This window comes from Lipotes vexillifer, unplaced genomic scaffold (assembly GCF_000442215.2).
Source record: "Lipotes vexillifer unplaced genomic scaffold, Lipotes_vexillifer_v1.1 scaffold532, whole genome shotgun sequence".
NCBI lineage: Eukaryota > Metazoa > Chordata > Mammalia > Artiodactyla > Lipotidae > Lipotes > Lipotes vexillifer.
This window is the reverse complement of record NW_006798027.1, coordinates 1,070,714-1,086,138: the sequence shown is the minus strand read 5'-3', so window position 1 is coordinate 1,086,138 and position 15,425 is coordinate 1,070,714. Positions and strand designations below refer to the sequence as shown.

The following is a 15,425-nucleotide window of genomic DNA, read 5'->3' as shown; positions in this document are numbered from 1 at the left end:
AATACATTTTATAAGGCTCTAGCTGCCATAGAGAGTGGTTCCTCTTATGGATCTGGGCAAAGTAAGTTGAAAGCCTTCTGGAAAGGAATCATCAGTCTAAATGCCATTAAGAACATTTATTTTTATGGGAAGAGGTCAGAATATCTATGTTATCAGGAGTTTGGAAGAAGAATTCCAACCCTCATGTATGACTTTGAGGGATTCAAGACTTCAGTGGAGGAAGTAACTGCAGATGTGGTGGAAATAGCAAGAGAACTAGAATTAGAAGTGGAGCCTGAAGATGGGACTGAATTACTGCAATCTCATGATAAAATTTTAACAGATGAGGAGTTGCTTCTTATGGATGAGCTAAGAAAGTGGTTTCTTGAGATGGAATCTACTCCTGGTGAAGATGCTGTGAAGATTGTTGGAATGGCAACAAAGGATTTAGAATATTATAAAACTTAGTTGATAAAGCAGCAGCAGGGCTTGAGAGGATTGGCTCCAATTTTGAAAAAAGTTCTACTGTGGGTAAAATGCTATCCAACAGTATTGCCTGCTACAGAGAAAACATTTGTGAAAGGGAGAGTCAATCAATGCAGCAAACTTCACTGCTGTCTTCTTTTAGAAGTTGTCACAGCCTCCCAGCCTTCAGCAGCCACCACCCTGACCAGTCAGCAGCCACCACCCTGACCAGTCAGTAGCCATTAACATCGAGGCAAGACCCTCCACCAGCAAAAAAGATTAGGACTTGCTGAAGGCTCGGGTGATGGTTAGCTTTTTTTAGCAATAAAGTATTTTTAAATTAGGGTATATACATTGGTTTTTTTTTAGACACAATGCTATTGCACACTTACCAGACTACAGTTTAGTGTAAACATAACTTTTATATGCACTGGGAAACCAAAAACTCTGTGTGACTCACGTTATTGCAATATTTGCTTTACTGTGGTAGTCTGGAACCAAATTCCCAATCTCTCCTAGGTATGCCTATATTTGTAAAGTATTTGTCTCTCATAAAGTCTCTGAGGCATCTAGCAAGTACCAGGGATGAACTGGCACTCAACAATGTTATCTTCCTTCTCTTTTTCCTCATATAAAGATAGAATTAAGAAAAGATGCTCATGTGAGCAGTAGATGAACTACCTGCCTACAAAAGTGGATAGTTCAGAGACTGTACACACCTTTTGTCTTCCCTCTATAATTACTGCATTGATTTAAGCAAAAATCTCTCCAAATTTATCCATTATAATCATCCTGTGTAAAACAATTTTGTTATCAAACCTGGTCAAAAATTAGGGTAGTTTTTTAACCCAGTATTTTAATTAATAGGTCTACCATGCACACCACATATATCACTAATTTTCAGAAAAGTAGAGAATACACTTATCAGTAAAGTCACAGGGAACCCAGCAATGTTTCTTTGACCATTCAGAGGGTATTTCTGACTCTTTCAGTCCTCTCGGAGTCAATGTTATGAACATGGGCTGGTATTTATGCTGGTGAAGTAAAAACACATCTTTTTCGAGACATTTACATACTATCTGAATATCATCTCACTCCTCTCCACATCCCTAGATGTTGGGGATGGAGTATATGCCACCCCACCCTCAGCTAAACCCTCATCCAGTCAGCAGTGAAGCCAGGACAGCTCTGTAAGGGCTGAATTCGAAGGCAAGTGAGCAACTTTGGTTGCCCTAAACACAGGCCATGAGTAAGGGCTTGAGTGAAAAGAAAAAGGAGAAAAGCTTCCAGATCCCTTTTCCCAGTTCTGTCCTATTGGCCAAAGCCATGTATTTATTACTTCAGTGCTATCCCACACCCAACCATGAAAGCCAGCTAAAGAAAATTCAAAACAGAATGGGGCAGTGGGAAGGGGAAGATGGAGAGAAAGAGAGAGAGACTGATTTCGATTGATTTTAACTCTGCAGCCCTAGGCTTATAATGAATGCGAAGGCTCTTACCGCATCTGTAGCTTGCTCTGTAGCTCCTGCAGAATCTCTGCGGACTGTTTGTGATAGTCTAAAGCTGCCTCTATAAACACGGCCAACTGGCTGACTTGCTCTACCTGCAGCAGAAGTGGAAAATTACTCCATGGAGGCCAGCGCCTGTGTAATGTTCAGAAAGAGAAGAGACCAGCAACAAAGACCCGGCTTTGCAGGGAAGCGCCCTGTCTGCCTGGGCTCTGGTCTATTTCATTTCATTTCATCACGAAGTAATGATCACACAGGTCATGGTATAGAGCTATAAATGCTGGAAAAACATGTTCAAATTTATTTGTGATTATGAAGTTGATTTAACTCAATAAAAAAAGTCTACTTTTCCAATTAGATGATCTTCTCAGGAAATGTTTATGCTATAAAGTTCATGGATCTGAAAACGGAGAGATAAAGCTTTTCCAATTACAACTGAAGCCAAGGTTTAGTAAATGAACTGCTTCCTTAGCGAAGTGTTTCTACGGGCACTTTCTAGCTAAGTCACATCAAGAAAGTAAGTAGGGCTTCCCTGGTGGTGCAGTGGTTGAGAGTCCGCCTGCCGATGCAGGGGACGCGGGTTCGTGCCCCGGTCCGGGAAGATCCCACATGCCACGGAGCGGCTGGGCCCCTGAGCCATGGCCACTGAGCCTGCGCGTCGGGAGCCTGTGCTCCGCAACGGGAGAGGCCACAACAGTGAGAGGCCCGCGTACCGCAAAAAGAAAGAAAGAAACTAAGTAAATTAAGCTGTTCTCGGATAAGAAGGGAAGCCAGGAAGCAGGGCACGCACGAGGCCAAGACTTGCCAGCCCCCTATATGTTTTTGTTGCGATTAGCGCAAAATCATTTCCCTGAAAAAAACAGCCCAAAGGAATGAACTAGAAAGACTCTGGCAGCTCTCTTTCCCATGAACCAAGACACTCATGAAATTAGTGACCAAATTACAGTGGACGTAAAAAAATAAAATGAAAAGGTTACGTTACATAAAAAAGCCTGTAAGGCCTGGGGACGCATAATTTGAGGAAGAGCCATCTCCAGTAGCGCACTGGAGCTCCCCTCCCTGCTTCCCTACGTGTTTGAGGGGCTGCTACAGAAAAGAAGGATTCAGTAAGCTGATTTCCACGAGCCTCAGAGGCAGGACCACTGGGTTGAGGTGATGGGACGGGGAGGGGGTGGGAGGCAGCGTGAATCCCGTGAACTCCAGAACCAGACAAAGGCACAAATCAAAATCAATCCCCCTCTTTCCTAAGCTTCCCCATAGTCTATGCATCACCTCCTTACTTCATTTGCTAATCAGCTTAGCGGAAAGTCTGCCTGTTTATTCACCCTTACACCCTCACCCTGCAAAACCAATCACGGACTCCTTTGCCTTCAAAGATCTGAGCTATTTTCATTTGCTATTATTGACTGTGCTTTAGCTGTCTATACTTTCATTTCCCTTGCCCATGTACACTATTTTAAACACGGGTTCATGTTCATGTAAGATATACATGGACTTCCACTTGGGCCATACTGTGATCAGCGTCTGCACGATGAAATCCCACTGTATTACATTTACTTTACCACACTCTGTGGCTGGAAGAGCAACAAGCCTAGCCTTAAATTTCCAAAAACTCAATAAACAAAACAAAGACAGCCTGGCCCCTACAAAATCCTAAGGATTTCTTAAGTTTCACCTCTTTGGCTTTTACACATACTTTTAAATAAGTCCAGCCTAACAGGATCACAGTAGAATCTGCTATGGATTCCTTACAGTGTAAGAGCTGTGTGCTGGTTAAAATCTGCACCACACTTCTCTATCTTTAGTAAAGTTAATTTATATATTAATACCCACTTTGAAATATGCTTGACATCTTATAATTTTTAAGGGAACAGTGAAAGGTAGTTGAATGAATATTCCTTGAAACACACGTGGTGTTGGGAGGGGGGATCACCAGCTATCCCCTCTGATGTGGCTAAAATACTAGATTATGTATTCCAGAGAGGCATTTGGATTCACTGGATGGCTGACTTTGGGAAGGAAATGGATCTTGGGCTCCCTTAAAACCTGGAAGACAACAGCAGTGCTGTACAGCGCCTGCACATAGTAGGTGCTCAATGCAACTGCTGAAGACGTGGTTATGAAGCTGTAAGTCTCTTGTTGACAGTGAAGCCATGTGGTGCCCCAAGTGGATTATCTGCCTTTCCCTGCCAGAAAAATGGAAGCTTACAGCTGTCCCCAGGCCATGAGCAGTGAGCTGTATGCAGGTGGCCTCTGCTTCCCAAACCCCAATGAGAATTCAATACCTGGACTGGCAGAATCAAGGTTGCAATAAACCCAGGCCTGGCAAGAGTCAAAACCTGCCCAGAAGGTAAAACATTTCTTCCACTGGCCACACCCACTCAATTTGGCAAATTCATCTATTGAAGCAGGAAACGTCACCTGGGATGAGAAGAAAAACTTAGTTCTACTGCCACCTGAGACCTGTGCTGCCACTTGGCTGGTGCCGTCTTGAGAGTAAAGTGTGACCTCACACCCCAGAAGGGTTCCCATGACACACACAGTGGAACAGAATTACCAGAGAATTAGCTCCGGTCTCTGAAAGTAAAGTGCACTTGCTGTTACAGATGAGGTCACACCCAGCTCAGACGCCTCAAGTGAGAAATTCATGATGCAAACAGACTTCCCTATGGGGCAGCTAGAGGTGAAGGAGGCAGAGGCCAGACAAAGGCAATGCTGGCTGACAAACGGGTGGGGTGAGGACCATGACAGTACCTGGGAGGTACATGGAACCATGAAACCAGAAGGAGCTTTGGTAGACAGAAAAGTGGCCCCCAAACACATCCAAGTCCTATTTCTCCAAATCTGTGAATATATTACTAGATGGCAAGAGGGCCTTTGCAGATGTGACTTAGGTAAAGGTTCTGGGATTAGGAGATTACCTGCATCATCTGAGTGGGCCCAGTATAATTCCAGGGTCCTTTAAGAGGAAGGCAGGAGGGTTAGAGTAAGAAAAGGAGATGCGTCGGTGGAAGCAGAACCAGAGTGAGAGATTTGAAGATGCTTCACTGCTGGCTTTGAGGTGGAGGAAGAGGCTATGAACCAAGGGATGCAGGTGGCCTCTAGAAGTTGGAAAAGACAAAGAAATGGGTTCTTCCCTACAGCCTCCAGGAGGAATTCAGCCCTGCCAATACCTTGATTTTAGGACTTCCAACCTCCAGTCTCTAAGATAATAGATTTGTGTTGTTTTAAGCCACAGATTTGTGATGATTCAGCAGCAATAGGACACTGCCATTTCAGAGCTGCTTTGGCCTATTCTCAAACGAAGCAAAATCTAACAATGGGACTAGCTCTGGTCAGGGACCCCTGTTTATGGGGGATGGGAGTTGTTACCTTGAGACTCATAGGAACCAAACTCATGGGGCTAATGAACCCACTGAGGCTGTTGGAAGTACCTTAGCCCTGGGGACGGGGGCAGAGACTAAGAGCGGGAGAAGTTCCCAAGAGCTGTGGAAAGTGTCCAGGGACACTTGGGTGGGATCTGAGCCACTGGGGGAGCCTGTGGACCAACAGCCATTGAGGGAGCTTGTGGAACTTTGGTTGTACCAAAGGAAGAATGGCTCAAAGGACTACATAGTAAAGGCCCTCTAAGATCAACTCTCTGCAACAGGGATATGGAAATTGGGGTGGCAGAGAAGGAGCAGGGCTGTGAAATCTCAGACCTTCCAACAATCAGTTACCAAGGGACTGGTCGGTAGCCAGGTAAATGGGCACAGAGGCACACTCTGAAGACCATGGAGAGAACAGAGAGAACTTGACGTGAATAGGTAATGCCCCGCCCAGATCCTTGGAATATACAGTACACACAGCATGCATGAATGCAGAAATGTGCATCTCCTGGGACCTGGCAAGTTGTCCCCTTTCACAACTGAAATGACGTATTTCCAATGGAGGCCACCTTCGATGTGAATTGTGATAATCCAACTGATTTCTGGCTCTGTCATATCAAAGACTCCACTCTTTTTGGATTCCTCAGAGAAGCTGGAGGAAAATTTCTCAGGAATTTTGCAGTCTGGTCATAAATAGATGCCTTTTCCAATAAGGCAAAGGCCTTTATTTAGAGTTTCTGAGAAAGTTTGAGTCAGGCCATTAAATTCATATTAAATTAATAACATGGATAATAATCACCTACACTCTTATTCTCCACTTTACACTTCTAAAGAATTCCTTGCATGCAGGGGTTCATTTGCCTGACACTGTAAAGGTGAAAGTGACTTTCTAGGGGCATATAGCTGAACAGAGGTAAAACCACAAGATTTCAGGCCTTTCACTCTTTGTCGGGAGTGCTTTCTTTCTACTAGTCCAATACTTCCTAAATGCCTTATTCGATACATCACAAGTCCCTTGATATGTCAATAATAAAATAATAATAATAATAGTGGTGTGGAAGAGTGCTATTGTCAAATAAATTTGAGAGACTGCCTTGTGTATCCTCTTTTAGGAATCTCTCGGAGATTAATTTTTCATATATTCACATAAAGACCCTGAAAAGTGTTGTGATAAAGCAAACCTGTTTCATTTTGGTTAACCCAGGCTTTCCCAAACTTATCTGACCATGAAGACATTATTCACGCAACACACACTACATCCCATGGAATGAATTTTGGGAAACACCACTCTAGACCAATGGAAAGAACCCAGGAATCTGGAATCTAGTAATTCCACTTGTTCTGGGAGCCCATGGACAGAGGGAGGGTCCCCAGGCTGGGGATTTGTATCAGGAGAGCTTAGAGAATATTGCAGGTGCCTGGCCTCATCGGTCTGAAATGGCATCTTCTGTGCGATATTTCTGGCCCCTGCCGATGTCAAAGACCTACATTCCATTATGTCGCATCATGAGGAATAAAGTTCTCTGCGAAGACAGAAGAGGAGAGTGTTAGCAGGCCTAGGGGTGATTTAGCGCATTCCCAAGAAATGGCGGTGGAGACTGGGAACCAACTGCTGAATATCCTGTACCCCCACCTCAGAGCTAACTGTGGGGGGCACAGGGGCCCCTCTACTAGGGGAGGGCTGCTCTGGATGCCTCATCCCAGCCTGACACAGCAGAAAGAACCAGCCCTAGACCTGCCCCTCTGGGCTCCTGGGAAATCTCATGGACCAAAACACCTCCTGGCTTGCATCTGTGTGTAGAATGGGAAGCTACTCAGCTCCGGACAACAGGTGATGTGATGCTCAAGGGCTCCAATCCAGCACTTACTGACAAGACCCCCAAGGACGACAGCATGCGCCAAAGGAGACTCTTCTCTTTGATAACCCCAACCCCAACTCTGCCAAAAACAGGTAGAAAAACAGATGCCACTTTCCCCGAGGAATGAATGCTGGAGTAAACAACTCAGGGCCTTCTCACCACCCCTTCCTTCTTTCCACGTGATAGGAGGAGGAGTGATCCATCTGATTGATGAGATTAGGGGACCCTGACACCCAGGGCGACTGGACCCTGTACTGGAAAAGCAAGAGGGGCCTGGCCCTGGGGTCTGTATTCTTGAAGAAAGTGGGTTTGTGAAGCAGCTTTTCTGCTCTGCCCACCTCACTCTCCCTGGAGGTGGCTCTAAGGTCTAGACGAGGTCTGGGGTAAGTAGTTGGAGGCCAGTGTGGACCCAGGCCCAAGCTGCCCACTCGATTTTCCAGACAGTCCTGTCCTCTAGGCAGGAGGCTGGTTTGTCATCCTTGTTTGGCTGCCCTGTTTGTCTCTCAGTTGGGAGAATGCAGATGTGAGGACAGATGAACAACCAACCACATCCTGGAAACCTCCAGAAAATCCTAGGAGGATTTGCATGATCTGCATTTGGAGACCCGGGAAAGACCAAGCCTGTTAGTTCTGATTGGAGTTCTCACATCAGACAGATCTTTGGCAGACAGATTTTGTAGGCAGTATCTGGTGAAGCTTTTATCGTGTCTTAGCCAGGGCTATAGGACATGAGGGCTGGAGAAGATACCGCCTGTTGCCTGGAGAGCGAGACTTTGGGGTTTGCATTGTTAGTGCCAGACAGAGTTGGGCAGGTGGCCCCAGAGCTTCAGACACGCCACCTCAGATGGTCTCCCTTCCTTCACGCTACTCTGCTTTTCACTTTCTCTTTGGAGGGAACACTTGCAAGCCCTTTCCCCAGTCCAGCTTCACTCCTCCTCCTGTGGATGAGATGGAGGAATGTTCATTCATTAGTAGGATGGGTTCTCTGCTCTGCATGGCCAGAGGCCGTGGGTCTCAGCCTGTGTCTGGGTGTGAGAGTCAGGCTGGCTCTGCACCGGGGAGGCTTTTGCCAATGAGGGTGCAATGAGCAGAGAGTGCAATGAGCAGAGAGTGCAATCGGGACGTGGGTTGGCCGTGCCATCCCCTCCAACACAGGTGACCAGGAGGCCTGTATCTTACAGTCATTGGGTGTTCTCATCAGTTAAAAGGGCTTCCCCTTGATTCCAATCTGGTTTTTGTGTCAATTCCTCAATCAGTCAGAACCCAAAAGGATGATCAGTTCTGACGGATACCCCAAACCTGTAATAAGATAAGCACGTCCCACTTGTGTTGGAGAAAGTGCCAGGGCCTCTGCTGCCTGCCACCATGTCCCTGAGGCCACGTGTTTGACAGAGTCTGTCCTCAAGAAGCAGGCATATACCTGGTCTCTAGAAGGTACCAGGTCAGGTGGAATGTCCAATCCATTGGGCAAAGGCAGGGCCTGCAGACCCACTGTGTTTAATCTGGGAATTAGACAGATCCCAGCCATCTTTAGTTCCGGGAAGAAAACCCAGCCATCACCAGCCATGCTGAAGCATAGCCCTTCATTCAGAGCTTCCTCACCATGAAAAAAAGCAGACATGGATACAAAAGTCTGAGTGATGAAGGAGGGACATGAGCTTGGTGACCCAGAGGGAGCAGGAAGTCAGGGTTCTGTGAGCTGCAGAGCCACTGGGCCTGGCCTGGTTGCTGGAGAAGGGCCAAGGACAGGCCTGAGGGTTCAAAGGATGCTTCATCCCACCATGTATTGCTTCTTTGTCTTTCCCCCAATAAGTCACACCCACTATTTATCCCCAAGCACCAGGCAGTTTCAGTATTAGCATGTCAGGTCCAAGGGGAACTGGAGAACATTTTCTAGACCTTGCCTCGTCAACAGGACTGCCAGACCACCTGGATATGGCCAGACACTGTCATGGGAAAAGACAAGGTTTTCCCTTTCTAGGTCTACTTGCTGTTACCCCAAGAAGAGAAAGAGGGCAGTCTTCTGGAGCTTCCATGATAACTTGTGAGTCTCCTCAACTATAAACCTGGGAGGGGCAAAGGTAAGAGCAGCCTCTCTATCATGTCACTCAGTAAATGGTAGCTTTCGTCACTGTCATCTCATCTCACCACCATCAGTCTCCTTAGCACTGCCATTATCTTGAGAATCAGCAACCACAGCACGCAGGGTAACCACTACAATTGAAAATGGCACTAGGAAAGGTGGGAAGAGAAAGAGGTGGAGCCTACTTCCAAGGCAGCCTTTGAAAGTCCTCCACCGTTTCATTATTCTGGTCTCCTCCCATCTCAGTGGCCAGTTTCCATGGCTGCCAGTGAAGACGTGGACCCAGGCCGCCCTAAAATGAGGGAGCAGCCCATGCTCCTCAGAGCTGAATGAAGGCACCCCCCCACCCACCCCAGGAAACTTTAGGGAAAACACTGCAATTCATGCCTCTGCAGGGCCAACACCAGGACCTCCGTGGGGCTTGAGTTATAAGCTAGCTCTTACTTTTCCCAGGGTGGGGTGGGCAGGGGTTAACTCATTTGTGACAAGCAAAACACTGTCAACAAATGGGCAAATGACTGAGTTCTTATAAGGAAGGGATCATTTCTGATTTTGACTGACACTGAAAGGAAACTGAGGTCTCTTGGGTCAACTGCCAAGACCAGAGCAACTGAGACAGGCCTCCCTGATGGAGTACTTTGCAATAGCTCAACACAGATCATGAATAAAGGTCATGAATAAAGCGCGTGGGTTAGACAGCACGTCTGACACATGAGATTCAACCTCAGAGCTTAAATCTACCTCTAAAGTACCCAGGACTGGAAGGGCAATGTTTGTTGCAACCTGATAAGGAATACATGCATCTGATACCTCACACTTCAAGAAATCAAATATGGCAATCCAAGACAAAACCAAACCAAATGGCCTATTGCTAGGGGATAATTTCAAGGAAATTTCTATTTTTAAGGGAAAGCAAACAACAAAGAAAAACAGGGAAAACTGTTATACCTCTTCCCATTTCTCATAAGATGTAAAAGAAAAAAAACCTGATAAGATATTTAAAGGAGAAGCATAATAGAATGCACTTTTTGGTACTGAGGTTTAATGGACATGGGGATTTCACATTGTTTCCTCCAGGGTTAATGTCTCGTCAACAGTGGAAATAATTCCCCCACAACACCATGGCAGATAAAAGGTGCTCAGTACATCTGGTTTGACTTGACTTGAAAGATGCAAGACCTCAATGTACCTTTTAATCAATTATTAGAAGTAGAACACAGTGTTGCAGAAAAATAAACCCTGTGACTTGTTCCGACAGGTATGAAAGTCCAACAAATAGGTCCGAGGCTAATGCTGGGCTGAGGTGGCTCGTGGCATCACAGAAGCTGGACTTAGGGTGGGAACTCCAAACGGGGCAGGTGGCCAAGGGCTCTTCCCACTGGGCAGTAAAAAATGTCAAGTGACTTCTCATTGCCAAGGCAAAGAAGGGTGGCCTTCAGCCCTCACGGTGCCCACTTGGGGGTTACCATCCTCTTTAGTTCCATTTAATCTAACTTTACTTGGACAAATAAAATAAGAGCTGGTGGCAGGAGTCACGGTACAATAGGATGTTAGCATTTCTGAGGGGTATGTGTCAAGACCTTCACAATCCCCAAGTTCACAAGCACCACTATGGTACAGCTGAAAAACTTAGGTCATGCTTTTATATCCCAAAGGTTCACTATGACAAGTAAAGGCATCAGAGAGCTGGGTGATGAGTGAGGCTCTCCCACTAGCCAAGAGAGCTGCTCCTCCTCAAACATCTGCCTCACTGAGCGCTCTTCACAGTCTTAGCAAAACTGCAAATTACCACATGACTTGGGCTTTCTATTCTCCTGCAAAACCACCAATGCTATGGCCTCAAATACAAAGGCTGGTCTACGATGCACTTCACCTAAGACAACCCCACCTCCCCAGGGCCAACCCGAGCACATCTCTGAAGCAATTCCAGGATCAACAGGACTTCTCCAGATCTGAGATTTGGGTCAGGACTTGCTGGGTATCTGAAGCTATTTCTTAGGCAGGAGATAATGGTTATGGAAAATTCTGGAAACTTTGTACCAACTAAGGCTCCAGAGCTTCTCAACATGCTGACCCTAGTCATACAGTCAATGTTTTCGTTCACATTAAAGTCTCCTGTTTGGTTTAAATACTTACATCATTTTCTAAAAAATTAAACATGCTTCTTTCAGCCAACTCCTTTGACTCTTCAAATTTTTCTACTGCTTGTCTGACTTCTTCATCTGGTATCTTACCTACTCGCTTCTTTTTATAATCGTAATCCAGGCGGCGGCCTTCCAGCTTTTTCAGGTGGTGCTAAGAGACAAAGGGGTCCTTCAGAGAACTGTGATGCTCAAACACAGCACAAAGAAATATTCAGCATTTCTGTGAAAATAGTCATTGCTTTTTCTTGGCATAAATTCTAGGGGGCAGGATCCCACCTTACACTTCTTTTGCATGCACTCAGCAACTATTAGAGGCTCCCTTCACTGCCGGTCTACAAGGGATATTTGTGGAATGAATGAATGGGTAGACGGATGGATCGATGGATGGATGGAAGACAGAATGAATGAGGGTCTATATGGAACATAAGGATGCAGTATCAGTATGCAGATTAATTTTCCAAGGTTCTCTATAGGACCCCTCACTTAGGCTCCATTAATGTCCAGATAATTTCCAACCAAATTAACTATACCCAAAAAAAGTATGTTTCTTTTGATACTACTGTCAACTCCTCACTAAGAAGTAGATTATAAAAACACAAATTTCTAGTATCCTCTAGAATACTTATGCATCTTCCATAAAGTTCCCAAACAATTACAGAACAAGTTGAATAAATGCCCTCGATGAATGTGATACAGAGGACAGATGCTCACAGGCAACCTCTGAAATGATGGAATTTCTTTTTAAAAATATGATCTCTTTAACAAAGTAAAACCATTATAAATATTAGAGGTGTCCATTCGTGGAATGCAGTGCCTTGTGTGGTAGTTAAGTTCCCCATCACAGTTTGTGTTCAGGTAGAGGGATCCCATGTCAGAAATACTATAGAAGGGATAACCACACAGGGCAAGGGAGTTTATGACCATAACCCCTGGAAAATAGATATTTGATATTGAAAGTGTATGTGAAAACAGATTGTCCCACTGAAGCACGTGGGTAACTTGACTATTCTTTTTAGTGGGAAGCACTGGTTCTAACCTCCATAATGATTGGGTGAAAAGAGTATATGGGACAAAAAGTCAGAATCATCTCTCTTCTGACATGTTCTTCTGACTCTGGTCAAGTCTCTGAATCCCTCTGTGCCTCCACATATGTGGCTGTAAACGGGCACAACCAGGCTTAGTCTGGCTACTTATGGGTGACAAAACATTTATAGAAGCGCTTTGAGTCCACAAGACCTTTTACAGATATGTCAGTCATGTGTTAAATGAACAGGCTCTCCACTCCAGATGTCCAAGATATATAGAGCAGAGTTGAGACTATGAAAAGCCTTCTGAATATTAGACTCTTAATTCTTGATCATCTATAGGATTTAAGTTTAAATTTATACAGTTTCTCTATCAAACCAGAGTTGAAGAACAAGAGACACCATTTAGAAAATTATTTTTTTCATAGGGAGAAACATTTAAGGATATGTGTATTTTGTACATTTTTCCCACTCACTGCTCAGGATCCACATTTGGGTCCATGACTAGCTACCCTACTGAACCAGGTCAAGTGGAAGAGCAATGTCGTCCAGTGGAATTTCTGTACAGCTTTCTTCAAGGTTAGCAGCACAAGAAGAAATGGCATATTATGTATTTCAGCAAAGGAGGTATTTGGTTCTAAGGTTCTGCATTTGGGAAAGATGTTTTGGCATCCCCACAACACAGAATGTCTCTTCTCTAGAATCATCTGTTCAATAATAATTTGTGAGCACAAAGGCTGCGCTAGTCATGCAAAAGTGAACAAAACATGTCTCCTTACGCCAAAGCACTTGCTGCCAAACAACAGAAAAAGAGAAGCAGTGATGCTCACAGCACAGGAAGCACAGAAGGAGCACCTGCTTAAGACGGGGAGAGAACAAGAGCTTCCCAAAGGACCGAACACCTGAGCTGAGATCTGCAACGTGAGATGACTTAGCCAGGAGAAGGTGGAAAAGGAGAAAGACAAAGAATAAAAAGAGAGCACAAAGCAAAACATCCCTTGGGGACTGTAAGTAATTCATTGAGGCTGGGCAGAGAGTTCAAGTGGGAAGGGGTGTGAGCGATCAACCCGTAGAGAGAAGGAGGGGCCAGGAATTAGGGACTATGGTGCTGGATCTTTACCCCCAAAGTCAGTGGGCAGCTACTGGGGGCTTGTACCTTAGGAAGACTCTGGCTGTGGTGTGGAGAGTGGACTGGAGGGGCCGAGATGTGAAGCCAGGAGTCAAGAGCTGCTGTGCTGATGTGTTTAAACGTTAACCCCAAGAAGCCTATAGAGAGAAAGGGGAAGAAGGGAGATTCCGGAGAGAGGATGCCGGATGTGGCAAAGGCCCTAAGGAGATGAGGATAATGGACTCTGGGGCCCAGTGGAGGACTGGCCTGAGGGGAAGAGGGCAATGGGAGTAAGGAGTTGAGGAGGGTGCTGGTGGGGAGGCTGGGTGGGGGGTCGGGTAGCAGAATATCCTGGGAGTTCCTGAACAGTTGCTTTCATTTTTCTTTCAACCTTCCTGAATTCCCCTCCATAGCCTTTGGTTTTGGTGTAAATTCTAAATGCCTATACGGGCATCCAGAACTTTCCATTAGGAAGCTCTGGAATAGGGCCCAAGTATTTGCATTTCTAACATGTGATGCTGATGCTGCTTAGGGACCACACCATGAGAATCTGGACCTGAAGAAAGGAAAAGGGGACATCCCCGAGGCTTGGATGACTTCCAAGCTGGCCCAGGCTGCATTCAGATCACTCCTCAAGGCACCACCAGGAAGGTCTTCTGGGCAGCTTCTCAAGGGGGTGCCCAAAGAAGGTCTCGATGCAGCCTGCCCCTCCAGAGTAGAATTCCCTGGCAGGGTAGAACTCTCAAGACTGTTTTTGCATATCTGCAAAAGCACCACCAAGCAAGTGGCATGTGATTACCTACAGGTCCCTGAAAGCTCCCATGTATGCTCTGGAGGGCCATTTTAACATTCTCCAGATACAAAATGTTGATTCCTAGGTACTGATTTCCTTAAGAAGTAATGGGAAATAATGATCACTAGTGCAACGTATCAAAAGACGCAGCTAGGGAGTGTTCTAATTTCATGTAGCTGTCCAGTAATAGCCAGGACATGGAAGCAACCGAAGTGTCCATCGAATGGATAAAGAAGATGTGGCACATATATACAATGGAATATTACTCAGCCATAAAAAGAAATGAAATTGAGTTATTTGCAGTGAGATGGATGGACCTAGAGTCTGTCAAACAGAGTGAAGTAAGTCAGAAAGAGAAAAACAAATACCATATGCTAACATATATATATGGAATCTAAAAAAATGTTCTGAAGAACCTAGGGGCAGGACAGGAGTAAAGACGTAGACATAGAGAATGGACTTGAGGACACAGGGAGGGGGAAAGGTAAGCTGGGATGAAGTGAGAGTGGCATGGACTTATAAATACTACCAAATGTAAAATAGACAGCTAGTGGGAAGCAGCCGCATAGCACAGGGAGATCAGCTCAGTGCTTTGTGACCACCTAGAGGGGTGGGAGAGGGAGGCTGGGAGGGAGACACAAGAGGGAGGGGATATGCGGATATATGTATATGTATAGCTGATTCACTTTGTTATATAGCAGAAACTAACACATCATTGTAAAGCAATTATACTCCAATAAAGATGCTAAAAAAAAAAAAAGATGCAGCTAGTACGGTATGATTTTGATAATCAAAAATCCAATACACGGAATTCGCTGGCCGTCCAGTGGTTAGGACTCTGTGCTTTCACTGCTGATGGTCCGGGTTCGATCCCTGGTCAGGGAATTAAGACCCCACAAGCCGTGGGATGTGGCAAAAAAAAAAAAAAAGATTTTAAAAAATAAATAAAGACTGCTTTAAAAAAATCCAGTACAAAGTTATGCAGTCATTTTGTTATGTGAGAAATGACTGTAGAAATATGTATCTTGAACTTGGCTTCTAGCTGGCTTCAATAAGGTACAAAATAAAGGGCTAATTGATCCTGGGACTCTTT

At 45.2% G+C, this 15,425-nt stretch overlaps 1 protein-coding gene across 1 annotated transcript in view; it reads right to left on the bottom strand.

Moving 5' to 3' along the window:
- The window catches only part of SH3GL3 (SH3 domain containing GRB2 like 3, endophilin A3), a 150,933-nt gene that overhangs the window by 24,705 nt on the left and 110,803 nt on the right, over positions 1–15,425 (bottom strand). The window contains exons 6-7 of the mRNA XM_007470068.1: positions 11,399–11,557; positions 1,944–2,047 (exon numbers count right to left, since the gene is read on the bottom strand). Coding sequence (XP_007470130.1) covers positions 1,944–2,047; positions 11,399–11,557 — 263 coding nt within the window. The remainder of the gene's footprint in view (positions 1–1,943; positions 2,048–11,398; positions 11,558–15,425) is intronic.